The sequence below is a fragment of the Apis mellifera genome, linkage group LG8 (genome assembly GCF_003254395.2).
Source record: "Apis mellifera strain DH4 linkage group LG8, Amel_HAv3.1, whole genome shotgun sequence".
NCBI classification, from domain to species: domain Eukaryota; kingdom Metazoa; phylum Arthropoda; class Insecta; order Hymenoptera; family Apidae; genus Apis; species Apis mellifera.
In genome coordinates, this window is record NC_037645.1 from 9947332 (window position 1) to 9974578 (window position 27247).

Below are 27247 nucleotides of genomic sequence, written 5' to 3' on the forward strand. Positions count from 1 at the left end.
TATAGTCAATTCGTTTTTCAGATAACCTCGATCCATTACAAATTATTTGTAATTATTACTATAAATTATGAATTAACTATAAATTATTGAATTAACTTCTAAAAATAACTTTATTCATAACTTTAAATATTAAATTTTACCCATCACAGCCTGAACTATGAATGAACTATAAACGATGGATTTTTTAATACAACTCGAGATATTGTTGATGCAACTTAAGATTATTGTAATTGAAATATCGAAGTCTTCGATGATAGACCACAGTACTTATTTCATTTCATTTCAACTATATTTCATTATACTTATCCCTCCATAAAATTTCCTCCCCGATTTTATCCAATATCGTTACAAATACACGTTGCCACGAAGACTTTTTAGAAAATTTACGTAAACATTTCGACGATACTCGGCATTAATAATTATCATCATATTCAATCCCACCCCTATTACGTTACCAATATATTACAAATATATACATATATATATATATATATATATACATATCGAATTTATACAGATATCTATAATGATCATTAATAATAATTATATCATCGAGGCATCATTGAATGTTTCTGTATTTAGAGAAACATTTAATAATCACTAATAATAACAAGATTCGAAGAATATCAAAACCTGAAACGTCAAAATTATCCATAACGTTGTATAATAGAAATAATTACAATAATTCAATCACGATGAAATCGACAACATCGATATTCCTCGTTATTCCGAAAATGGGGATGGATACAAACCCCATCTCGCGTTATCCCATTCCCGGAATCGGCCAACACTCGTCCAATGAATGTAATCATTAACGAGTAATTGTTTACTCTCTTGTTATCATGTTTCCAGCCTCCTCCTTGATCGATCGGATTTACAAATTTCCCGATCGAAAAACCAGTCGAGTGGACCCTCCTCCCTCAAATCCTTTCGCATAATATCTCCAGATGATATTATCAATCAGAATCATCATCTTGTGCGTAATATTCTTCAAGTATTACTCGTGTCTTTCTTTAAGTTTAACAATTTTTTAAAATTGTTAAATTTAAAACAATTCTTAATTTTAAAATAATATAATTTAATATAATTATATTATTTATTTATATAATATAATATACTTATATAATATTATATAATATATTTTTATTATTATTTTTATATAATATATTTTTTATATATTAATATGTATAATATAATTATTTTTTATATAATATATTTTTATATATCGGATTTACAAATTTCCCGATCGAAAAAACGGTCGAGTGGACCCTCCTCCCTCAAATCCTTTCGCATAATATCTCCAGATGATATTATCAATCAGAATCATCATCTTGTGCGTAATATTCTTCAAGTATTACTCGTGTCTTTCTTTAAGTTTAACAATTTTTTAAAATTGTTAAATTTAAAACAATTCTTAATTTTAAAATAATATAATTTAATATAATTATATTATTTATTTATATAATATAATATACTTATATAATATTATATAATATATTTTTATTATTATTTTTATATAATATATTTTTTATATATTAATATGTATAATATAATTATTTTTTATATAATATATTTTTATATATCGGATTTACAAATTTCCCGATCGAAAAAACGGTCGAGTGGACCCTCCTCCCTCAAATCCTTTTGCATAATATCTCCAAATGATATTATCAATCAGAATCATCATCTTGTGCGTAATATTCTTCAAGTATTACTCGTGTTTTTCTTTAAGTTTAACAATTTTTTAAAATTGTTAAATTTAAAACAATTCTTAATTTTAAAATAATATAATTTAATATAATTATATTATTTATTTATATAATATAATATACTTATATAATATTATATAATATATTTTTATTATTATTTTTATATAATATGTTTTTTATATATTAATATGTATAATATAATTATTTTTTATATAATATATTTTTATTATTATATAATATAATTATATTATTAATTTAAATATAATTTTCTTAAATTTAAACAATTTAACCTGAGAGAAATTTAAACGAAATTGAATACAATCTGATACGACACATGTTTTTGTTCTCTATTTTAAGTAATTAAAAAAAATTTTAAAAAAGTGCTATCCAATCTATTCTCTCGAAAGTGTTCTCTCTTCAGCAAAGTATATGCAGAATCCAGTATGCACTTTGGAAACATTGATAGTCTTCCCCATATTCGACGTCTAATTAACTAATTAACGCGTATCCATCTAGTCTTCCTTGTTGCGCGACAATATGGACGCAGCTTTTCGAGTCTATAGCGCTTTATTGGAAATGGTTCGAGTAGCCATTGATGTGTGCTTGGGAAGAGAAGAGATTCGTCGAAACGTTAATTTATCGACCAAGTGTTTGAAAATAATTATCGAGATGACAAAAATTCGCTTCCAATAATAAACGGAAAATATAAATGAATATCGATTAACAATTCGTTTAGAATTGCTAGATGATTTTCTAAAAATGAAAGATACGATTGTAGGAAGAAAAAATCGCAATGTTCGAACACGCTTTTGTGAACACCTCTCTAAAATCGTCCATCCTCTTCTTCCCTGAACGAAAACAACGAGGGATCGATCGATCTTACTTGCTACACATTTTGAAGAACGAGGGATACTTTTGCTTTGTCTCTCGCCCCTCCGATTTACTAGGGAAAGGGGGTCAAAGAAAAGTGTGTTTTAAAGGCTCGACTTTGATTCTGTTTCAACTTCAAAAGAGCGCGTGCGAAAGCAAGAAAAGCGTGTTCGAGGACGAATCGGCGCGTCGTGAATTTTCGCGCCCTTTGAAGAGCACATCGGTACATCGTTCTTTGAAGTCATCTGTTCCTTCTTTCTTTTTTTTCTTTTTCTATTATTATTATTACTCTATCTACATATTCCGCGTGTTCGAGTATTCGTATCGAATATTCGATGGAACGGAAACTTTAGGAAATTTTATTTTTACTCGAGGGAATATTTTTTCCAGTTTTCCAATTTTTTCAGGAATAACGAGTTTTTATCGAAACGATTTGGATTTTTCTCTTCGCCTCGAGCTTCGACGTGCTTCGAGGCGAAGATTAAATTTAATATTAAGTTGTTTCATTTATCGCTTCGTCCATCTAATTTGAAATGGCATGCCTTAAAAAATAAATAAAAATTCGCATTAAATCTCATCCTCAGTTTCCAGAAATTGTTGCTGTTGTTTCGCTCGGAAACTTGTCTTCAAGCAGGCAGACAAGTTTGGTCGAGCAACGACAGGTCGCTGTGGTCGAAGAGGGGGGGCGACAGGGGGACAAAGTCTCGGCCAAGTCGAAATCGGGGCCCAGCCTTTTTGTCGCGTGAAATCGACAGGTTCCCGACCGCAGCTTAGAAAGCGGCCAAGAAAGCTGCAGAGAACCGCAACCCCTCCCCCTTCGATCCTCATCCGTCCCCTGTTTCCGGTCATCATGGCTTCTCCTCTCTCAAAGCGGAGCGGTGGCGCCCTCTGTGAAGCGTTATCGGGAATAAAAAGTTTTAGAAGCGTTTAACGAAGCCGTCTTGCAGCCGAAGCAAAATTGTGTGGCTTTTAGACAAGGTGACGGTGACGGTGACGAGAGTTGAAAGTGATGATTGAAAAATCGAGAAGGACGAAGATTGAACAGGGAAAAAAAAGAAAAATTGATTCCGATTAATTTAACGTCTTATCGAGTTTTGAGTGTTTATCTCTCGTTCTAATCTATTTCTGTTCTAATCTAAGCATTTTTTGGTTTCGAATCGCGCACTGAAAGCATCCCAATCGAATATTTTTCGATTAGTGAGAAAAGTTGAAAAGTTACGTAAGAATAATTACGTTCAATTTCAACGTAAACCTAACCTAACCTAATTTCCAAGCCTTAACATTCAATAGATCGAAGATGAAATAATCCTTAACCGAAAAATACCTTCTCTGGAACGAGGCTCAAGCCATTTTCATAAGTACAATCCTCTTAGTAGCAAAATTTCGATCAAAAAAAAAAAATCCTTCGAAATCCACTTGACAAACCGGTATTAGGTTCACCACAACCTGCCAAAGAACCTATCAGACCTACTATCGCGGCAAGAACGAGAGAAATCCTTCAACCCTTTCGTCATCCCTTTCTTCCCCCCCCCCCATCTCGCAAGAAGAAACAAGCGGCCTCCGCTAATTGTCGAAATAACGAAGGAAACTTCCGTCCGTACCGTTTCCATCAGGCCCGCACCTGTTCCCCTCGGTTGTTCCATCGGTTCTGGTCGTCGTCGGTGTCGTAGTTATGGCGGGGAGGGCGAGGAAAGCTCCCCGCCTTCGCGACGCGTCAACAGTTTCGCCGCGATAAATCTGGCCGCCGCGTGTTTTGCACTGCCTTTCCGCGGCCAACTTTCTTCCCGCGCTTTGTCCCTGCGTTTAACAAGAGCAGCCCGATAGAGACGGTAATCTCTGGTTGCCGCGGTGGTGGGGATGGAGGCGAGGAGGCAGCGGGGAGCGGAGCGAGTTTGATCGAGTCCGCTTCTTGCCGTGTGTCCAGATGGCGCCGTTGCGCCGCTTACGATAGGGGGAGCCGAGCTCAGTTTCGGTAGAGGCGAAGTTTGGAAAGTCGAGGGGCCTCCTCGTTGCTTTGCACGCGAGAGGTTTGTTTGCGCGTTGTAGCGGGGAGGGAGGAGGGGGAGATCCGGATTAAGTTCAAGTTCTGTTTCGAAAGTTTTGTATTATCGTTAATTAAGACAGTCGTCGCGGGTGTATATTCGGCCTCGTTGATTATTTTTACTGTCGTCTCTCTGCCTTATCGACCGAGTCACGTTTCCCACTCGCTGTTACAATTATTCATCGTCGCGATTCTCTAGAAGCTGTTACGGAAATCGACTCGGTACATCATTTTTCTCCCCAAGCGATACATTACTTAACCTCTCCCTCCGTTATCCATTATGTATACATGTAGGCAAGAGTTTCTCGACGTTTGGCGAGGAAGACAACCGAAGAATATCCTTCGAGAACAAAGGAATTTATCATTAACCTCTATATCTCATTTTCTTCTGGTTCCAATCTTTTGGTCGTTGAGGTTGACGCGGAAATCGATTTCGTGTATATTTCTTCTTTTTAGATTTTAGTTTTTGGAATTTTTACTTCGAGTAGAGGATTATATCTTTTTCAGAGTCTCGAATTTCCAGGTTTCGTTTTAATATCGTATTGTGGGTAGTAAAATAGTTGTTACGAATTTATGTAAAAATTTGTTTCTCCTTATCGCGATAGGATAATATTTTCATAGAGAATTATTTTTAAATCTATGGGTATCCTTTGGCCGGCCGGAATTAAATCCGCAGAATTTGAATTTGTCGCTTGAGAAGGGGAGTATGGCATCTGAGTAATTTTCCGCACGAGCAGAGCTGCGCTGCCTTCGAAACGTCGAAAATGGAGAGCCCAGGCTGTCCACAAGTTTAAATGTAATTGTAGGTAAAATTGACTGTGACAATATGACGCGGGTTAGTTACTTTTCTTTCTTTCGTTCTTTCTTTCTTTCCTGTCTGTGGGGAATCTAGTGTTTTTTTTAAAACCAACTGGAAAAGAGAAATTGAATAACACGTATCGAAGCTGCGTTTTTTAATTGACAAAAATGTTTATTGATCGATTTTTTTTTATCTGTTGATAAAAATTCTTATAATCGTTCGAGAGAAGAAGAAGGAAGAGAAATATTTTTCAATTTAATTTTTTATTATTCTAAAAGAAGAACATTAGATTGAAAATCAACTTTTTAAAAGTAAAAATGTAATATCGATATTTTTTTCTTCTTTTTTTTTTTATCGTTACTTTTATCTCAACATTACTCAAATTTTTTAATATTATTTTTAAACGTGTCTTTTTACAGGTACGTATTTTTTAGGAATAAAACGTTTCCCATCGCGTACATCATCGCGTTTTTATCAATTTTAATGTTTATTTCAATTTAACGTTTTTGAAAAGGTTATCGATATTTACGAGCGTTTAATGGAGATCCATGTTTAAACGGGAAATATTTACATATTAAAGCGAGCACTTATTTTTGAATAGCATTTGTTTTAAAAATTGTCGACAACAAGAATAAGAGCTCGTAATTTTCCTTCTCAATTTAACGTTATCATATACACGATTAACATTAAAAAAAAATAATATTTCCCTTTCAAACTTTGAAAATAAAAAAAGAAAATATACATTTCCACGACTATATTCAATTTCAACTAATTTTGAAAAAAAATGGGAAATAAAGGAGAATATTGTAAAATATATTTCATGGACATGGACCAAATCAGAATACAAAAGAGAATTAAAGAAAAATGCTCGACGATTATTTACAAACAAATTTTGAATAATTACACCCGATCATCATCCCTTTTTTCTTTTTCATAAACAATTATCCATGCGCTGCCAATAATAAAAATACATCATTTTCCATCATTTTAATTTTAATCATCCCCCTTTTTTCCATCGCGCTTTTCGTTTACAGAACAAAACGAGAATTCATCTCATATTCATGAAAAAATATTCCCCGCATCATCCACAAATCATCCTCCCTTTATCAGTCGCGTATACCGGTACTTATCAACCATCCTGTGTAACGCTTACAATCCATCCCCCCTCCCCCTCTCCTTCCCCCCCTCCTCCTCCCCCTCAGGCAAGAAAACGTTGTATACAAGCGTTTTCCCTTATCATCCGCTTCTCCATCGTTTTCTTCGCTTCTGAATCGCGAGCCAGGATCTCGTGTCACCGGCTTGACGTGCCCCGCAGTGCGGCTGTACACCGAGGCCGAGACAGATTCCGTATTACGCACACCAGAGATTCTCAGTCGTCATATCGTCCCGCCCTGCCGGAAATTTTTCTAAAAAGAATCGAGTCCCTCTATGCCCTGTACAGCATTTTTCTTCCTCCTCTCTCTCCTTATTTTATTATCCACCTCGAAAGATCAAAACCAAACGAAACGGAACGAATCGTTCTTTTTTTTTCCTTTTTTGATTTCCTCGTTTTCTTTATGTATTGCTATTAACTCTTCGAGAAGGAGAAAAATCTTTTGTGGGAAATGAAGTTTTTATAAATTGGTTGGAAAGTTAGGTTAGAGAAGGAGGTTGGAGGTTAAGAAATTAGGGAAAAAATAGTGAAGAGACAGTGTTGAAGAGAATTTTAATGATGTTAATGGTAAAAGTTGCGATATGTAAATATTAATGATTGGGATAATAGAACTGATAATAATAGAACTAATAAACTATGTTGTAACAATGTTGGTATTAATGCTAACAGAACCCTATACTAGTGATAATAATATTTCAATAGTATTATTACCCCTCTTTCTCTCTCTATCTCGCTCTCTCTATCTCACTCTATATATATAATATATATATATATATATATGAAGTCCTATATTCCTTGACGCCGACAATAATACCAAATTACCATTCTAATTCAAAGTACATCCTCAAATTATATTGAACGTCAAATTACGTGGCTGCGTGCAACGGAATTATCTCGAATCGAATTTGAACATTCGAAATTCGAAGATGTAAAAACACTTTTTTAAACTGTTTGAAAATGATTAGAGAAAGGGAAAACGACGATCGTTGTAATAATAATAATGGAAAACGATATACTTTTAATTTCGTTTTCTTCCTGGAATCAAATTTGGCAAGCGTGTCCGTCTCGAATAATAATAATAATTCGTTTCGATTCGTTTGAGAGTCGCTGATGCGCCCAACCTTTCGAGATTCCCATGATGAAAGCCCCGGGCTACCATTTTGAGTTACGCTCCTGCGTCCGTCCATATTATTGTCCGTGACAGTGACAAATCGTCATTACACCGATTACGAGAACTCGAGTCACCTATCATTTTCGAACTCGATCAACCTTGGTGAAAAACCTCGATCGAAAGTCATCCTCGATTATACTCACAATTCACTCGAGATTCACTCGTTTGTAAAATTATACATCGTTGTTTTTTTAAATTTCCCTGTTTAATTAAGTGAGAATACAAGCTGTATTAATCCAAAGTGTTGTAATACATATTCGAGACGTATATTTTGAAGACTATATATACTTTCTTTATATTTCTGCACTTAATTTTGTCCTCTAGAATCCTTTAAAGATATTCCATTCTATATTCTATATATTTTAAGAATCTAAAATCATTTTAATTAATTAATTGATTATATTAATTTAAAGTGTTAATACATTTAAGACATGTATTTTGAAGGCTAGATTTTAAAAGCTAGATGTCGTTATTTGTATATATAATTTTTACTTCAATTGCTCATAATAATCCTCAATCTGTATTCTTTCTTTATATTTTTGCATTTATTTTTTTATTTTTTTATTTTATAGAATAATCCTTCAAAGATATCCTATTCTATGTGCCTATACATCCTATATTTTAACAATCTAAAATCATCTTTAATTAATTCAAAGTATTGTTACTTCAATTCCTCGTAATAACCCTTAATTTGTATACTTTCTTTATATTTATTTTTATTCTCTAGAATGGATCCTTCAAAGATATTCTATCCTATGTATCTATACATCCTATATTTTAATAATTTAATTAATTCAAAGTGTTATTACTTCAAGTACTCATAATACTCCTCAATCTGTATACTTTTATATCTTTATATTTCTGCATTTACTATTATCCTCTAAAATGGATCCTTCAAAGATATCCCATTCTATCCTATGTATCTAAAATCATCTTTAATATTAATTAATCCAAAGTGTTATTACTTCAAGTGCTTATAATAATCCTCAATCTGTATACTTTCTTTATATTTCTGCATTTTATATATACTTGTCTTTTAGAATCGATTTTTCAAAGATATTCCATCTTATGTGTCTATACATCCTATATTTTAACAATCTAAAATCATCTTTAATTAATTCAAAGTGTTGTTAGTTCAAATGCTCATAATAATCCTCAATCTGTATATTTTCTTTATATTTCTGCATTTATTTTTATTTTCTAGAATGGATCCTTCAAAAATATTCCATCCTATGTATCTATATACCTTATATTTAAAGAATTTAAAATCATCTTAACAGTAATTAATTAACTATTAATTAATTTAAAACATTCAATACATATTCGAGACATATATTTTAAAGTCTAGATTTTAAAGGTTAGATTTGTTATTTGTATATATAATTGTTACTTCAATTGCTCATAATAATCCTCAATCTATATACTTTTATATCTTTATATTTTTGCATTTACTTTCTCTAGAATCGAAAGATATCCCATCCTGTGATATCCTATATTTCAACAATTTAAAATTTTCTTTAATAATAATTAATTAACTACTAATTAATTTAAAACATTTAATACATATTTAATACATATATTTTGAAGTCTAGATTTTAAAGGTTAGATATCGTTATTTCTATATACAATTGTTATTTTGCATTTACTTTCTTATCCTCTTTCTTATCCTTCAAAGATATACTATTCCCCAATTCATATTTTAAGAAATCTAAAACTTAAAATCTCCCTCACATTAGATAAACATAAATAAAATCTTAAACAAAATACGTTATAAAATTGATATTGATCCAGATAACCAAAAAATTCCTACCAAATCGTACCCAGATGAGTACCTGGAAGAGTAATATCATTCCATGGATAATGCAAGCGAATAGTATCCACTACTTACCTCGATAAATAAATATACAATCGAAGGAGAAAGAAGATTCGATTCTGGGGGGAGAAACGGAGAGGGAGAGAGGTGATCGCAATAATCCTAAAGCAATGATACGCGTGGAACGTAGAAAGATCGGGGAGAGGAAAATTTCTGATTGGGCGGCCTCGTTGGGGATCGTGGCCACACAGGGACTCAACGTCTTCCTTCATCCCTTCGCGTTTTCAAATATTCATTTTCTCATAGCGCCGCCTCGTTCGAGGGATGCAACGGATTACGGAGGGCAACCCCCTCCCCCTTTACCTAATATTTAAGACCACGGAACCGGGAATCGATCCTGTTAATCGAAATTCGAACGCGCGTCGAATTGTTCGGTTTCTTCTCGCCAGATGGCGGCTCGAGAGAAATATTTAAAGAGCGGTTTAAAAGTCAGGTGAAGAAATGCGGGGAGGGGGACGAACTTGGAGAATTGAAGAACTTGAGAATTTCGATTGGCACTTCAACTTTTCTCTTAAGACTTTAGAATTTAGAGAGCTTTCGAGAATACCGTTAGATTTGAGAGAATTGAAAGGAAGAAATTTTTGGGACAGGAAAATTTCCAAACTGCTCTTAAGAAACTCGAATTTCCTTAGAAACTCTTTAAAAAGTATACACGATTAGAAGAATCATCGAAAATTATTAAAATTATTAGAATAATATCGATCCAAAAGTTTAAGGAAATAATTCCTGCTCGACTTAAACAATTTGAATATAATCTTCCAAGAAATTCTTCGAATAAACCAAGGATCCAAAACGTTTTAGAAAACATTCGAATCGATAGTGTTACATATTTTTCTCTTTACAAAGGAATTGGTACAGCGATCAGAGAAATTCCCTCGATTTCCCACGTTTCTTTCCCCAGGTTGAGCCGATTCTTCCGGAGAGGCGGAAACGTGGCGCAATGGCCGCGGCTATAATTTTCGACGGCGAACGCGTGGACGATCGTCCACGCCATTGTTGCTCCCCTCCCCCCTCCCCGTAACGAGCACCAATTTTTCCAGCCTCGAACAATGTGTCGCATTAGCGCATTGTGCCGCCCGATTCCGCCCTGCCCTGTCATGCGACACAGCCGGTATCGTAATCGATGCCGGCCCCGATTTCCATTCCACTTTTGCGGAACCACGGGGGGTTCCCCGTGGGTCATTATAGCGGCAAGTCGACCGACAATATCATCGAGAACAGGTGGACGTGTCCCGAATTCGTCGTTCCTCCGCCGTTATCTACCAGATATCTCGAATAATATCCGTCTAATTTCTTACGTGTTCGTTTCAATGAATTAACCGGGATCTTTTTCACGGGGGAGAAAATTTTGTGAACGAAAGGATCGAGGATTTCTTTTTTTTTTCTGTTTTAATACTTGAAATTTTAAGTTTTCTTAAGCTTTTATTGTATTAAAGAAAGAATCTAACATTATATTTATTAATTAATTTCGAAGTATTTTTAATTTATCCAAATTGCTTTAGGATCTAATTAGAAAGATAAATTAATTTGTATTCTTCAAAAAATTGCATCAATATTAATTCTATATTTCTTTTTTTTCTGTTTTAATACTTGAAATTTTAACTTTTCTTAAGCTTCTTGTATCCAAAGTAAAGAAAGAATCTAACCTTATATTTATTAATTAATTTCGAAATATTAATTTATTTAAATTGCTTTAGGATCTAATTAGAAAGATAAATTAATTTGTATGCTTCAAAAAATTGCACCAACACTAATTTTATATTTTTTACGAATTTCTTTTTTTTCTTTGTTTTAATTTTTGAAATTTTAATTTTTCTTAAGCTTTTGTTGTATCCAAATTAAAGAAAGAATCTAACATTATATTTATTAATTAATTTCGAAATATTTTTAATTTATCAAAATTGCTTAATCTAATTAAAAAGATAAATTAATTTGTATTCTTCAAAAAATTGCACCAACACTAATTCTATATTTCTTTTTTTTCTTTGTTTTAATTCTTGAAATTTTAATTTTTCTTAAGCTTTTGTTGTATCCAAATTAAAAAAAGAATCTAACCTTATATTTATTAATTAATTTCGAAGTATTTCTAATTTATCCAAGTTGCTTTAGGATCTAATTAGAAAGATAAATTAATTTGTATGCTTCAAAAAATTGCACCAACACTAATTCTATATTTCTTTTTTTTCTGTTTTAATACTTGAAATTTTAACTTTTCTTAAGCTTCTATTGTATCCAAATTAAAGAAAGAATTTAACATTATATTTATCAATTAATTTCGAAATATTTTTAATTTATCCAAATTTTTTAATCTAATTAGAAAGATAAATTAATTTGTATTTTTCAAAAAATTGCATCAACACTAATTCTATATTTTTTACGGATTTCTTTTTTTTCTGTTTTAATCTTTGAAATTTTAATTTTTTTTAAGCTTCTATTGTATCCAAATTAAAGAAAGAATTTAACATTATATTTATTTAATTAATTTCGAAATATTTTTAATTTATCCAAATTGCTTAATTTAATTAGAAAGATAAATTAATTTGTATTCTTCAAAAAATTACAGCAACACTAATTCTATATTTTTTACGGATCAAATCAAGCGTGTTATTTGTTCTTCTAACGAGAGGAGGAGGGGTGGAAATGTTCTTCTTTGATTCGCTAATGTCGAAAGAATGATCTTGGAAAGGAAGTTGGTCGAAGAAACTTCGTTTGTCACGTCTTCGAGCTTTCCTGTTGTTGATTCCAAAGAAGGCGATCCATCATTTTGGACGCGTTCTGAAAACCATTCGAAGCCAATTTCGAAATCACGAATAATTAAACCTCCCCAAAGGGCGACAAAGGGCTCGTATACGCAGCTGTATTACAATTTTCGAGGGAGGGCAAGTTATTATTCGTCTTGGAACGATCTCGTCGCCATTGTTCGGATTCCACCGAGCGCCATCCAACGGCGAGAAAGTAATTAATGGCGCTGCTTCCGTTTTTAAACGGAATACGTACGTAATTACTTTACGCACGCGAGGAAAAGTAAAGAAAAACGTAGAAGAAAGGATCTTTCGAAAGTTTCTTTTATAACAATTTAAAATATAATTAATTAATGCCCTCTACCCTGTAAATCTTTCTTCGTATACCGTGAAAATAAAAGGTGTAGTATTTGAAGATAAGATAAATTTTCAAGACCGACTTTGAAAAAAAATATATATATATATATATATATATATCAAAATGGATTAATTTTAAGAAGTAAATTAATAAAATTAACAAAGAGATAATAGCGTAAAATAAAAGATATATTTGTACAAAAAAAAATATATCAGAATGCATTAATTGTGAGAAATAATAAAATAACAAAGAGATATAATACTGTGAAATAAAAGATATATAATATTATATATATTTATAGAAAAAAAAATATATCAGACAACAAAGAAATATATACTGTGAAATAAAAGATATATAATATTATATATATTTATAGAAAAAGAAATATATAGAATGGATTAATTTTAAGAAGTAATAAAATTAACAAAGAGATAATAGCGTGAAATAAAAGATATATTTGTACAAAAAAAAAATATATATTAGAATGGATTAATTGTGAAAAGTAATAAAATTAACAAAGAAATATAATAAAAGATATATAATATTATATATAGAAAATATATATTTATAGAAAAAAGAAATATATTAGAATGGATTAATTATAAGAAGTAATAAAATTAATAAAGAGATATAATATTGTAAAATAAAAGATATATAATATTATATATATTTATAGAAAAAGAAATATATCAGAATGGATTAATTTTAAGAAGTAATAAAATTAACAAAGAAATATAATACTGTGAAATAAAAGATATATGTACAAAAAAAAATATATCAGAATGAATTAATTGTGAGAAGTAATAAAATTACCAAAGAGATAATATCGTGAAATAAAATATAGTATTTTATGAAGGAAAGATAAATTTTTGACCAATGTGATATTTATATATTCGTAGAAAAAAAATATATTAATTTCAAAAAGTAATGAAATTAACAAAGAGATATATCAGAATGAATTAATAATAAGAAGTAATGAAATTAACAAAGAAACAATAAAAGATATAAAATATATATTTGTAGAAAAAAAGAATATATTAGAATGGATTAATAATAAGAAGAAATTAACAAAGAGATAATAAAATAAAATATCAAAATGAATCAATTTTAAAAAGTAATAAAATTAATAAAAAGATTAATATTAAAATAAAAGATATATTTGTACAAAAAAAAACTATATCAGAATGGAATTAATAATAAGAAGTAATGAAATTAACAAAAAAGATATATAATATTACATGTATTTGTAGAAAAGGAAATATATCGGAACGAAAATTAATAGTAAGAGGTAATGAAATTAACAAAGAGATAATACCTTGAAATAAAAGATTTAAAAGATATCGTATATTATATTTGCAGAGAAAAAGAGAAAGAAAAATATGGATTAATTGTGAGAAATAATAAAATTAACAAATAGACAACGCGAAATATTAATATAGCGCGAGACAGAGAAGGTACAAGGAAGATACCCATTCATCGACTTCCAACCAACGCACTAATTATATCATGTTCATCAACGTGCAGTTTCTATAAAAGAGGCAAGAAGACCTCATCGAAGACGCGGCTCGATTTTCCCGGAGTTTTACTAATTACACGCGTACCTGTCGGTGTTGCGGCGATGCTCGTCGAATCCGCGAATACCTCATTATCGCGAGACACGAACAGCATCCGGATTCCGCGAACTGGAAACTTGGAAAGCCGCGGCAATTTCGTTCGTTACTCACCGTGGCCCCTGGTGATAATGATTGCGCGGCTGCATTTACATTTCTTTGGATAAAAGCCGGATAGGAAGACGACGATGACTTTCTCCCAAGTTATTCCCCCGCCAAAATACTCCTCATAGGTCTTTTAATGATCTTGCGAAAACGTATTACAACGCTAGAGATTAGTTCAATTACCGATTTTTCTTCTTCTTTTTCTAAAAAAAAATAGAAAAATTCACGATCAAGGAAACGTTTATTCGACAGAAGAAATAGAGGAAAGAAACGAATCTAAAATATTGTTCGAGTCGTTTTTTCAAAATTCTAAGTTAAAATAAAAGAATTAGAAAAGTTAGAAGAATGAAAGGGTGGCAATTTTAAACTTCTTCCGTGTTTTGGAAAAAGAAGAAATTAGTTCAATTACCGATTTTTCTTCTTCTTCTAAAAAAAAAAATAGAAAAATTCACGTTTCGATCAAGGAAATGTTTATTCCACGGAAGAAATAGAGGAAAGAAACGAATCTAAAATATTGTTCGAGTCGAGAATTTTTTCGAAATTAAAATAGAAGAATGAAAGAATGGCAATTTTAACTTCTTCCGTTTTGGAAAAAAAAGAAATTAGTTTAATTACCAATTTTTCTTCTTCTTCTAAAAAAATAGAAAAATTCACGATCAAGGAAATATTTATTCGACAGAAGAAATAGAGGAAAGAAACGAATCTAAAATATTATTCGAGTCTTTTCAAAATTTGAAATTGAAATAGAAGAATAAAAGAGTTAGAAAAATGAAAGAGTGGCAGTTTTAAACTTCTTCCGTGTTTTGGAAAAAGAAGAAATTAGTTCAATTATCGATTTTTCTTCTTCTTCTAAAAAAAAAAATAGAAAAATTCACGTTTCGATCAAGGAAACATTTATTCGATAGAAGAAATAGAGGAAAGAAACGAATCTAAAATATGTTCGAGTCGTTTTTTCAAAATTTTAAATTAAAATAAAAGAATTAGTAGAGTTAGAAGAATGAAAGGATGGCAGTTTTAAATTTCTTCCGTGTTTTGGAAAAAGAAGAAATTAGTTCAATTACCGATTTTTCTTCTTCTTCTAAAAAAAAAAAATAAAAAAGTTCACGTTTCAAAATTCACGATCAAGGAAATGTTTATTCGACGGAAGAAATAGAGGAAAGAAACGAATCTAAAATATTGTTCGAATCTTTTCAAAATTCTAAATTGAAATAGAAAAATTAGAAGAGTTAGAAGAATGAAAGAGTGGCAGTTTTAAATTTCTTCCGTGTTTTGGAAAAAGAAGAAATTAGTTCAATTATTTTTCTTCTTCTTCTAAAAAAATAGAAAAATTCACGATCAAGGAAATGTTTATTCGACAGAAGAAATAAAGGAAAGAAACGAATCTAAAATATTATTCGAATATTTTCAAAATTCGAAATTGAAATAGAAGAATTAGAAGACTTAGAAAAATGAAAGGGTAGCAGTTTTAAACTTCTTTCTTTCTGTTTTGGAAAAAGAAGAAATTAGTTTAATTACCGATTTTTCTTCTTCTTCTAAAAAAAAATATAAAGATTCATGTTTCAAAATTCACGATCAAGGAAACGTTTATTCCACAGAAGAAATAGAGAAAAGAAACGAATCTAAAATATTGTTCTTTTCAAAATTCGAAATTAAAATAGAAGAATTAGAAGAGTTAGAAGAATGAAAGAGTGGCAGTTTTAAACTTCTTTCTTTCTATTTTGAAAAAAAAGAAGACAAAGAAAAAAATTCTAACGAAGATCAATAATACCGCGAGCGATCGTCTCTGTTTTCCCCGTCGTTGGTCTCAGCAGGAGCGGACGTACTCCGAGGAGGAGGGGGGAGGAGAGTTGTAGTGTTATTTTTCGAACGAACGGGCCGTGCGCGAGGGACAAAGGGACAAAGGTCGGTGGGCGAAGGCGCGAGGAAAAACAGGTGATGGCGGATACTCGGGGCGAAACAAGGCGGGGAGGGTGGCGCAGAGGTGGCGCCACCGTTGATTGACCATTTGCATAGACAAATAAGTTCCGGGGGAGTGTGCGACGGGCGGTTGTTTGCCCAGCAGTCGAATAATCGTTTTCGAAGCGATTTCGAGCCCCCTCTGCCCAAGTGCAGCGGAGGGCAAACACCCCGGCCAAGTACCCTTTCGAAAATTTAGCGGGGCGCGAATCGCGGGCTACAACGTGTCGATTTCCAGCCGAGCTTCCAGTCGTCCATTTCCGTGGACAATCGTCCCCCTTCCCGGACACGTTCGAATTGTCGAACAATTTTTTCTACCGCTCATTCACGGAATGAGTATCGTTCAACAAAGGAAATGGATACGTGAAATAGTTGGAGAGGTTTTTTCCCACTCGTTTGTTGATTTTTCTTTTCAGGGGGGGGGGGGAATTCAGTTCAGTTTTTCAGTCGTCGATCGTGCTTTTTCTTGTTTTTGTTTTATCTCGTTATTTCCTTCTTCTTCTTCTTCTTCTTCTTTCTCTTGTTTAGTCGAATTGTGAATTAGTTTCTTTTCTTTTTGTTTTATTTTATAGCGGAATTTTGAACGTTTAGAAGAAGTTTGAGAATCGTTCGAATTTATTGATGTAAAAAAATATATAACTTTGAAAATTTGAAGAAGAGTAATCAAACGCTATTATAATCTTCAAGACACCTCCAGAGATTCGTATTACGTGAACAAAATTTTGATTTACCGAAACTTACGAAAATAAATTTGTTGTCATTTCAAAATTTAATCGCGAGAAAATTTGTGTTTCGAAAAAATTAAATTATTATTATTATTCCAACAGGTTGGAAGGGGGAGGGGAATTTTTCACGCAACTGTTGGAAATTGTATAAAATCACGTGGAAGAAAATCTGCATCTGACTAAACTTGCCTTAGAATACAAAGTGTTCCGAATTTCCGTATAAATCAACAGTTGTTGGAACAAGTTTCGTTGGAACAACCGGAGGCAGGAAATGGCCCAAGTTGGTCTCGGTTGCTCCCAGCAGAAAATATTCCGCGGTACGAATCGTTTAAAATCTTGCTGCACAAAAGCCATAATTTCGTAGCCATTCTCTCTCTTTTTCTCTCTCTCTGCTTTACCTAATTAAAATTCCACGTCGTGATCTACTTTTTTATTTACAATATAAACAATTCCTCGTCTTTCGACTTCTTCGAAGAGAAGAAGCTTCGTAATTTTTTTTTTTCTTATTCCTTTTCCGAAAAATTGAAATTCCCTCCTTTCATTGCAAAATTACAATGACTGTAAATAGAAGAAAGATAAATTTTTTTGAGAAAAGGGATCTCAACGAAAAAAAAGAAAAATAAAACGAGAAAGAGTTCGAGACGTTGGTGCGTTCAATTCGCCGCGGCCGGAAATGACTAACGACAGAGGAAGAAGGAGAAGGAAAGAACAACGGGGGCTGCAGCGTGATTAATTTCCCCGAGCGCGGGGTACGAATATTTTATGCACGCGGTCCCAACTTCTCCGCGCTTAATTTTCACACAGGATTCCATTATATTTTTTTTTGTAGGCTCTTTCGTCGATCCGTTGGGAAGGATCCTCGCCGCTCGTCATTATCATCCTCCTCTCTGTACACGTTATTCACGTCCCTTCCTCCAAGAAATGTTGTCCTCTCGTAGCAGACAATTTTCGGAATATATTTCACTCCAAGGTTTTTTTTTTTTTTTTTTTTTTTTTTTTTTTTTTTTTTTTTTTTTTAGTCTTCAAACGGAAGATGAACGATTCTACGAATTAATTAATTCTCGCGTCTTCTTTGTTCGTTAGGAATAGTTTATATTGTAATATTCCTCGTATATACATGTCTAAATTGAATTTTGTTTATAAACAGATCGCAAGTAAGATTAATGTCAAATAGAAAAATATTCGTATGGAATATTCGTTGGTGGAAGCGTTGCTGGAAGCGTCGTCGGATACTTTTTGGGCAAAGGTCAGGTACGGTGTTATGTTTGCGTACAATTCGTCCCAAAATTCCATTCGTTCCTGGAAAAACGTGTCGCCCACGGTCACGCTCGGGATTTTTCCATCCCCGATCAAAAGGAACTGGCCGGAATCCTTGTAATCGGGCCACGACGATATCTTCCAAGCCGTCGGTACGCTGCCAATTCAAGATTTGCATTTGATTATCCCTCGAATTTGTATCTTATATATATATAAAATATGAAAAAAATCGATCGAAGGAATCGAAATGATTTTATACCCCGTGCTCGCGAAATTGGTCCACAATTCGTTCATTATGTTGATCATGGTAACATCGTCCTCGGTGTTGTGCAACATTAGGTCCTTTAATTTCACGTTCAACGTGGGGATCAAGTAGTTCAAGTCGTCATTATGCGTCACCCCTGCAAATTGTTCGTTTATTCTTTGGAAAACCAAAGGGGAATGATGAATCATAATATTCGAAGAAAAGGAAAAGAATATTATTTCTTTCGAATTGGTCGAATTTGGAAATACTTGCCGTAACGGGTTTGGTATCCAAGGGTGAAAAAGTAGCTGAACGTGCCCTCGTAGTTGAACAAGTAAAAATACGTGCTCGAATTCATCGCTTTCGATTGGTACTTCAACGTCTGATACGCCGGGTATAACATGAAGCCGTCGCTTGAAACCTGTAATTTAATTAAATTTAATAAATTTAATCAGTAATCAAGGAAAGGAATATTTTGGAAAATATCTTCTTTCCAATTTATGATCGAAATCATTTTGCAATTAGAGATTTGAACGATTCGAAAAATTGGAGGAAAATTTTCTTAATTAAAAAATTCGAAAGATTCGAAAGATTAAAATTTTCTATTCCATTTCGAGATATTGTGTCTCTGTTAAATACTCACGTTCGTGATATTTTGAACCACGTTCGCAGAGGACACATTCCCGTCGAAGTAGAATTTCTCTATGGGCTCGGCCAACGGCGTGAAGTTTGAAATTATCCAATCGTACTTGGTCAATCGAGCCACGTGCTCCTCGAAATTATTTATCAGCTCATCTTGGCAGCTCGTGTTCGTCACGTATTCTTGTAATTTGAAAAAACGAGCAACTTTTTTTTTCAAAAATCTAATTAAAACTTATAATTGAATCCCTCGGCGGGCAAAATATATAATATTGTAGGCGTTGCTTGGGGAAAATTTTTGAAAAATACATAATTGCGAATTATATTCTACCTTGGTCTGACGCAACAAAGGAATGGATGGAAGGATGGAATCTGATATTCCAGGTGGTTGGGAAAAGTAGGCCAACTCGAGAAAGGTGTAATTGTTCGGGATGATCCGACGGAGACAAAAGATCTCATTATATTATTAAAAAGTGAGTGAGAGACAGAGATGAAAGCGGAAAAACTTTCTTCGATTCGATTTTTTCTTTTTCTTTTCTCTAATCACGGAATGTTTCGAAAATTCGTACATTATTTTGTAATTTGAGGATCAAATTTAAGATTCGAATTTTTCTTGTTCTTGAAATCAGAAAATTAAATTCAAATTTTTCTTATTTTTAAAATTAAACTTAAGATTCAAATTTTTCTTGTTCTTGAAATCAAACTTAAAATTCAAATTTTTTTTATTTTTGAAATCAAACTTAAAATTCAAACTTTTTTTTTCTTGAAATCAAACTTAAAATTAGAATTTTTCTTGTTCTTTAAATCAAACTTAAAATTCGAATTTTTCTTGTTCATAAAATTAAACTTAAGATTCGAATTTTTCTTATTTTTGAAATCAAACTTAAAATTCGAATTTTTCTTGTTCTTGAAATCAAAAAATTAAATTCGAATTTTTTTCTTGTTTTTGAAATCAAACTTAAGATTCGAATTTTTCTTATTTTTGAAATTAAAATTCGAATTTTTCTTTTTCTTGAAATCAAACTTAAAATTCGAATTTTTCTTGTTCTGGAAATCAAACTTAAAATTCGAATTTTTCTTATTTTTGAAATCAAACTTAAAATTCGAATTTTTCTTATTTTTGAAATGAAACTTAAGATTCGAATTTTTCTTGTTCTTGAAATCAAACTTAAAATTCGAATTTTTGTAATTTTTGAAATTAAACTTAAGATTCGAATTTTTCTTGTTCTTGAAATCAAACTTCAAATTCGAATTTTTCTTGTTTTTGAAATCAAATTTAAAATTCGAATTTTTCTTATTTTTGAAATCAAACATAAAATTCGAATTTTTCTTGTTTTTGAAATTAAACTTAAGATTCGATTTTTTCTTGTTCTTGAAATCAAACTTAAAATTCGAATTTTTCTTATTTTTGATATCAAATTTAAAATTCGAATTTTTCTTGTACTTCTTGAAATTATTTAATTATTATGGTATATTGTTAAGATGTAAATATCCACGAATAATTAAAAATATGTGCTTTGTTTCGTTATAAAAAAGAAAGTGTGATTTTAAACGAGAATCGTATTTATGTAAATTTGTTGTACGACTTTTCGATATAATTTGATCGACATTTTTGTGAAACGAGGTGCATATATTTTGATTATTAAGCAGCTATAATCAAGTTTTGAATATTTTTTTGTATTCATTCCTAAAAATAAAATTGAATCGTCTACAAGTTATACAACTTGTATAATGCAATAAAATATAATCTAGTGTAAGTGAAAAAAAATGTTCTTTTCAAAACTTACCGATCGTATTCACGAGTCCTTCTTTCTGAACCACTCCCATAATAAATGGTATATCTCTGAATAAGCGGTTTTTTATCGCTGTTAAGGGATGCATCGTCACGATAGCGTCGTTTGATTCCTCCTCGATGGTCGGTTTAAAGAGGCAGCATGACTTATTCAATACATTCTGTTTGACAAATACTCGATATTTATTATTCTTCGGGCAAATATTATAAGAACCAGAGACGAATTAGCCCGTTTTCAAAAAAGATGGAAGATTGAAAGAAAAAAGATTATGTAAAATTGCTCAAAATAATTGATATTTGAAAAAAATTATCCCAACGAAAATTCCTGTCGAAAAAGAACGTGTTGATTAATTTTGAAAAGAATTACTCTATATAATTATTATATAAAGGAATAAATAAAACTCGATGAAAATACATCCAATTTTCTAGAAAGGTATAAATAAAAAAGAAAAAGAAAAATATAATTGCCTAAATCCCAACGAAAATTCGTCGAAAAAAAATAATTACCATTTGAAAAGAATAAACTAAGAACTCATGAATAAAACGATACTTCAAATTTTCGAGGAAGGTATAAATAAAAAAGAGAAAGAAATATAATTGCTTAAATCCCAATGAAAATTCGTTGAAAAAGAAAAATTACCATTTAGAAAGAATAAAACGATAGAATACTTCAAATTTTCGAGGAAGATAATAAATAATAAAAAAGAGAAAGAAAAATAATTACCTAAATCCCAACGAAAATTCGTCGAAAAAAAATAATTACTATTTGGAAAGGATAACTCATGAATAAAACGATAGAATACTTTAAATTTTTTATAAATAAAAAAGAGAAAGAAAAATAATTACTTAAATCCCAACGAAAATTCATTGAAAAAATATAATTACTATTTGGAAAGGATAACTCACGAATAAAACGATATAACACTTCAAATTTGTTATAAATAAAAAAGAGAAAGAAAAATAATTACTTAAATCCCAATAAAAATTCGTTGAAAAAAAATAATTACCATTTGGAAAGAATAACTCATGAATGAAACGATATAATACTTCAAATTTTCGAGAAAAGTATAAATAAAAAAGAGAAAGAAAAATAATTACCTAAATCCCAATGAACATTCGTGGAAAAAGAATGTTATAATTATCATGAATAAAACAATATAATCCTTCAAATTTTCGAGGAAAGTATAAATAAAAAAGAGAAAGAAAAATAATTACCTAAATCCTAACGAAAATTCATCAAAAAAAAATAATTACCATTTGGAAAGAATAACTTATGAATAAAACGATATAATACTTCAAATTTTCGAGGAAGATAATAAATAATAAAAAAGAGAAAGAAAAATATAATTGCTTAAATCCCAACAAAAATTCGTCAAAAAAAAATAATTTAGAAAGAATAACTCATGAATGAAACAATATAATACTTCAAATTTTCGAGGAAAATATAAATAAAAAAAAGAAAGAAAAATAATTGCCTAAATCCCAACGAAAATTCATCGAAAAAAAATAATTATCATTTGGAAAGGATAACTCATGAATAAAACTTCAAATTTTCGAGGAAGATATAAATAAAAAAGAGAAAGAAAAATAATTGTCTAAATCGAAAATTCATCGAAAAAAAACGATAGCTCAAAATTCGATGAGAATACTTTAAATTTTCGAAATAAAAAAAGAGGAATAACCGCGTAAAAATTTCGCACAGAAGAATGAAAAAAGTATTTTCTTACGTAATAACGATCCAGTATATTCCCCAACTCCTCGACTTTAACATTCCTCAAACACTTCATCATTTCTTCCTCCTCCTCCTCGCTGTACTCTTCCGTCCCGTCTTCCATCCCGCTTCCACTGATCGCCACATCCGGTGTGTACGTTGTCCTTCCTCCTTCCTCCCCCCTCCTCGCCTCGTTCCCCGTTTCCCCGCCCCCCTTATCCCCCTCCTCTTTCCTTCTCGAAGGAAGACAATGAAGATGGTCGGCTGTCTCGAGCGCTATCCTTCTTATCAAGCTTGTGGGGCTCGTGGCCCAAGGGCTGACGGCGTACCCGCTTTGCAGGATGTACCTGTTGAACAACCCCTCCGTTTTCTCGTTAAGGGCCAACATGTGAACGGCTGCGGCGCCAGCGCTGTGACCCCACAGCGTCACTTTCTTCGGATTCCCATTGAACGAGCGAATGTTTTCCTGGACCCAACGTAGCGCCTGCACGATGTCTTTCAGACCGTAGTTACCCGGACAGGCTCTGGTGCCAGTGCTGAAGAATCCTTTCAGGTGGAGAAGGCAAAATATTCCAGAAATTGTTTTGTTTATTTTGACGATGTTGAAAACGATGGAAGATTGTAATTCGATTGAATTGAATTGAAAATTAAGGGGTTGAAGATTATTTTGAAGAATTTGAATTTTGAAGAAATTGAGAGGAAAGGAAAGTTTTTGAGACTGGATAAAATTTCTGGGAAATTGGATATTGATATATTGGAAAAGTGGAGATCAGGGATCATGAGAAGTTAGAATTAAAAATTTAAAGCATCGGGTAACGAAGTATTGGGAAATTGAGGATTAGAAAATTTTGGAAATTTACGAGTATATAGAATTATTATCGGAAGTTGGAAAATTGAGAGAAGGGAAAAATTAGGAAATTGGAAATTTTGGATCGTAAAAATTGTTAATTTTTATTTTTTACTTTCTAATTTAATTTTGAAACTTTTAATTTTGTAAATTTGCACATTGACGAAATTTTTAAGTTTCATTCAGAAAAACAGTGGATATTTAAATTGGAAAATTGTATTTATTTTTTTTTCTTAGATATTTTCTAATTTTAATTTTGAAACTTTTGCTATTTGAACTTGTGTAAATTTGCACATTTGGTGAAAATTTTTAAATTTCACTCAAATTTTCAATAGCGTCAATAAATGGCAAAATTATTACCTAAAAGATTTGTACGATAATTCATCAGAACCAAGATTACGTCCTGATCCATTATATAATCTGGTGGAAATTTGTGGCTGCTAGCATTACCAGTGGAGAATTTTCCACCGTACACGTATACCATTACCGGAAGCCCACTTTTCTTCACATTTTCTGAAATTTCCTAAACGAAAAAAAAAAAGAAAAAATCTATTAAAGTTTCTCCCAATGTTTTATTAATGTTTTAAAAAATCATTGAAATCATTATTTCTATCAACGACGAATAAAATCAATAATCGAATAAAATTATTTTCTATTTTGAAAAATTATCATTCGAATAACTGAAAAATAAAATGTAAATCTACGTTTAAAAATATTACGACAATTAAAGAACGATATTTTCTAAAAAAAAAAAAAAAAGCAAATGATTTATTTGAAAGAATATGATATAATTGAAAGGATAGAAAAGAATTTACGTTTATTAATGTTTTAAAAGATCATTGAAATCGTCGATTCTATCAACAATGTCAATAATCGAATAAAATTATTTTCTATTTTGAAAAATTATCATTCAAATAACTGAAAAATGTAAAATATAAATCTATTAAAAATATTAGGAATTAAAGAACGACATTTTCAAAAAAGAAAAAGGCAAATGATTTATTTGAAAGAATATGATATAATTGAAAGGATAGGAAGGAATTTACGTTTATTAATGTTTTAAAAGATCATTGAAATCGTCATTTCTATCAACGATGTCAATAATCGAATAAAATTATTTTCTATTTTGAAAAATTATCATTCGAATAACTGAAAAATAAAATGTAAATCTACATTTAAAAATATTACGACAATTAAAGAACGACATTTTCTAAAAAAAAAAGAAGCAAATGATTTATTTGAAAGAATATGATATAATTGAAAGGATAGGAAGGAATTTACGTTTATTAATGTTTTAAAAGATCATTGAAATCGTCATTTCTATCAACAACGAATAAAATCAATAATCGAATAAAATTATTTTCTGTTTTGAAAAATTATCATTCGAATAACTGAAAAATAAAATGTAAATCTACGTTTAAAAATATTACGACAATTAAAGAACGACATTTTCTAAAAAAAAAAAAAAAAAGCAAATAATTTATTCGAAAGAATATAATTGAAAGGATAGGAAGGAATTTACATGAACCTACTATAAGAAAGATAGTTGGTTAGAAATGAAAGAAGAATAGTAGATAGCGCCACTGTTCATGGTATATTCTCGATAATAAATTCGATTATACTTGATACAAATTAATTATCGGAAAATTATAACATCTTTACGCTAAATTCTGAAAGGAGAGCGATGAAAAATGATCCGATTTACAAAAGAAAAAGTAACTTTTGTCAATTTCTTTTAAATAAATATCGAAACCAGATTTGCATAACAATTATCGAAATTAAATTATTGCAAACATTGCCAAGAAACTAATATTCGAGAGAGAAAAAATTTCATTTCTTTTTTTTTTTTCTCAATCATATCTATGAAAACGCGTTACCTTGTGAAACGTTTAAATTTAATTAAATCGGGAGCGGACCTTGCGATCTAATCGAGCTCGAGTTTCAACTTGTTGTTTCGCAAAACGCCGCTATAATTGCTCACTGAGTTTACGTGAATTTTCTCTTCTACAACACTCTACATTATCTCGAACTACGTTTCCCGATTCATATATCCAAACGAGAGACGAGGATTTATTACAGAGAGAGAGAACAAGAATTTTTAATATTCTCCCTCTCCTCAATTTCTTTTCTTCCTCGCCTCTTATCTCGCTACTTTCGCGTCTTTCACTCACTCTGGGCACGTAAACATTGAGATAGAGGCAATCCTCCTCTCCAACCATGCTCCCATCCTTTGACATCTGATAGCACGATGGGCTGTTCCTCGTGGCTTCCAACGTCCCGTTCCACCTTCGATCCCACGGCTGGGGGCTCTATCTCGTACACAATTATAAAGAGGAAAGAAAAATTTAACACTTTGCAAAATGCTTCGAAAATATTTCTCTGTGCAAGCAAAAAGAAGCAGAAGCAAACTTACCCTGAATCTCAAGTCGCCCAGGGGCGGCAGGGCGTAAGGGATACCCAGATAATGCGCCACGAGCCTCCCCCTCGAGCTTCTGCTCCAAAGTCCTTTAATGTCGCCAAACTTGGTCGTCACCCTCGCATCCCAGTTAAAACCGGTCGCGAGCACCGTAGCCAGCGCGATTAACACGCCCAACGAGCAATTATCGATCGAGCAATTTCTTCCCATCGAAACCCGTTCCTTTGGCTTTCGCGAGCAAAAATCTTCCCGAGAAGCTGCGGTCGCGCTCGATCCGTGGATCAGCCGCTTCTGAGCGCGAAAACGAAAGAAGATCGAGCGGCTGATTAAGCTGATTCGAGCTCTCTCTCTCTCGAATGAGTGGCGCTCGCCGATCTTTCTTTCCTTCACTTCAACGCGTACGAGCGTTGCTCAGAAAACGATAGATCATCGAATTTTGCGTGGAATCAGTTAGAGTGGATTAAATTGAGGAACCGTTGTGTTAAAACGGTTGTTCGATTGATTCTATGATATTGCGTTATGAGATCGTGTAAGACGGATACAACTTTACAACTCGCGTTAGACACTACTATATATTGTCTTCCCTGCCCTTGCTGCCAATTTTAGAGATTATTACAGATAAGATTATTATTTCTCCATCGTTTGTTTTAATTTTGTTTCACTCTTCATTGTTTTCTCATATTTCACAATCTTTTTCTTTCTAATGGAAAAACAGTGTTCAATCGTGTTGTCAATAAAATTGCAACGTTCCCTTCGATTATATAGTTTCTCTTCTAGATTTGAGATTGTGTATTTTGCATACACAGTATACGCAAATTTTGCGATACGACAATTTTGCTTTGTTGTTATCGTTAAATTCATTGAAGTTTCGTATATTTGTTTACTTACCGATACTTTTTAACGATAAAACTTGTCGAATATTTGAGTTTCAACTTATGCCGTCAACTAATTAAATTAAGTCGAAAATTAAGCGGGCCAAAGTACTTGGGAAGTATTAGTATAATTTGTTAAGTTAATTCCTCGACTTAATTCCACGTTATTAAACTCCTATCTAAAGGAGAGGGGGAGGGGGGGGAGGGTGAATGATACTTACGAATTCGGTCATGTCCAATGAACCTTAGCTGATAAAATATACTTTGAATAACTAATCTTCCATATCTGTTATGGAATGTTACACATTGGAATGTTACATTGTTACCATTTGTTTGTTCGATTACGAAATGGATCGAA

General features: G+C 31.8%; 2 protein-coding genes across 7 annotated transcripts in view; one reads left to right on the forward strand and one right to left on the reverse strand.

Moving 5' to 3' along the window:
* The window catches only part of LOC552709 (polypyrimidine tract-binding protein 2), a 547610-nt gene that overhangs the window by 81933 nt on the left and 438430 nt on the right, over nt 1–27247 (forward strand). The gene's annotated exons all lie outside the window — the stretch shown is intronic.
* LOC413047 (venom carboxylesterase-6-like) lies at nt 18167–26592 on the reverse strand. Its single transcript, XM_006568066.3, has 9 exons — nt 26015–26592; nt 25773–25910; nt 23962–24124; nt 22771–23300; nt 21039–21204; nt 19256–19434; nt 18886–19033; nt 18628–18769; nt 18167–18525 (listed from the first exon to the last, which is right to left on the reverse strand). The coding sequence occupies exons 1-9, from the start codon at nt 26225–26227 to the stop codon at nt 18249–18251; spliced, it is 1956 nt and encodes a 651-aa protein (XP_006568129.2). The 5' UTR covers nt 26228–26592; the 3' UTR covers nt 18167–18248.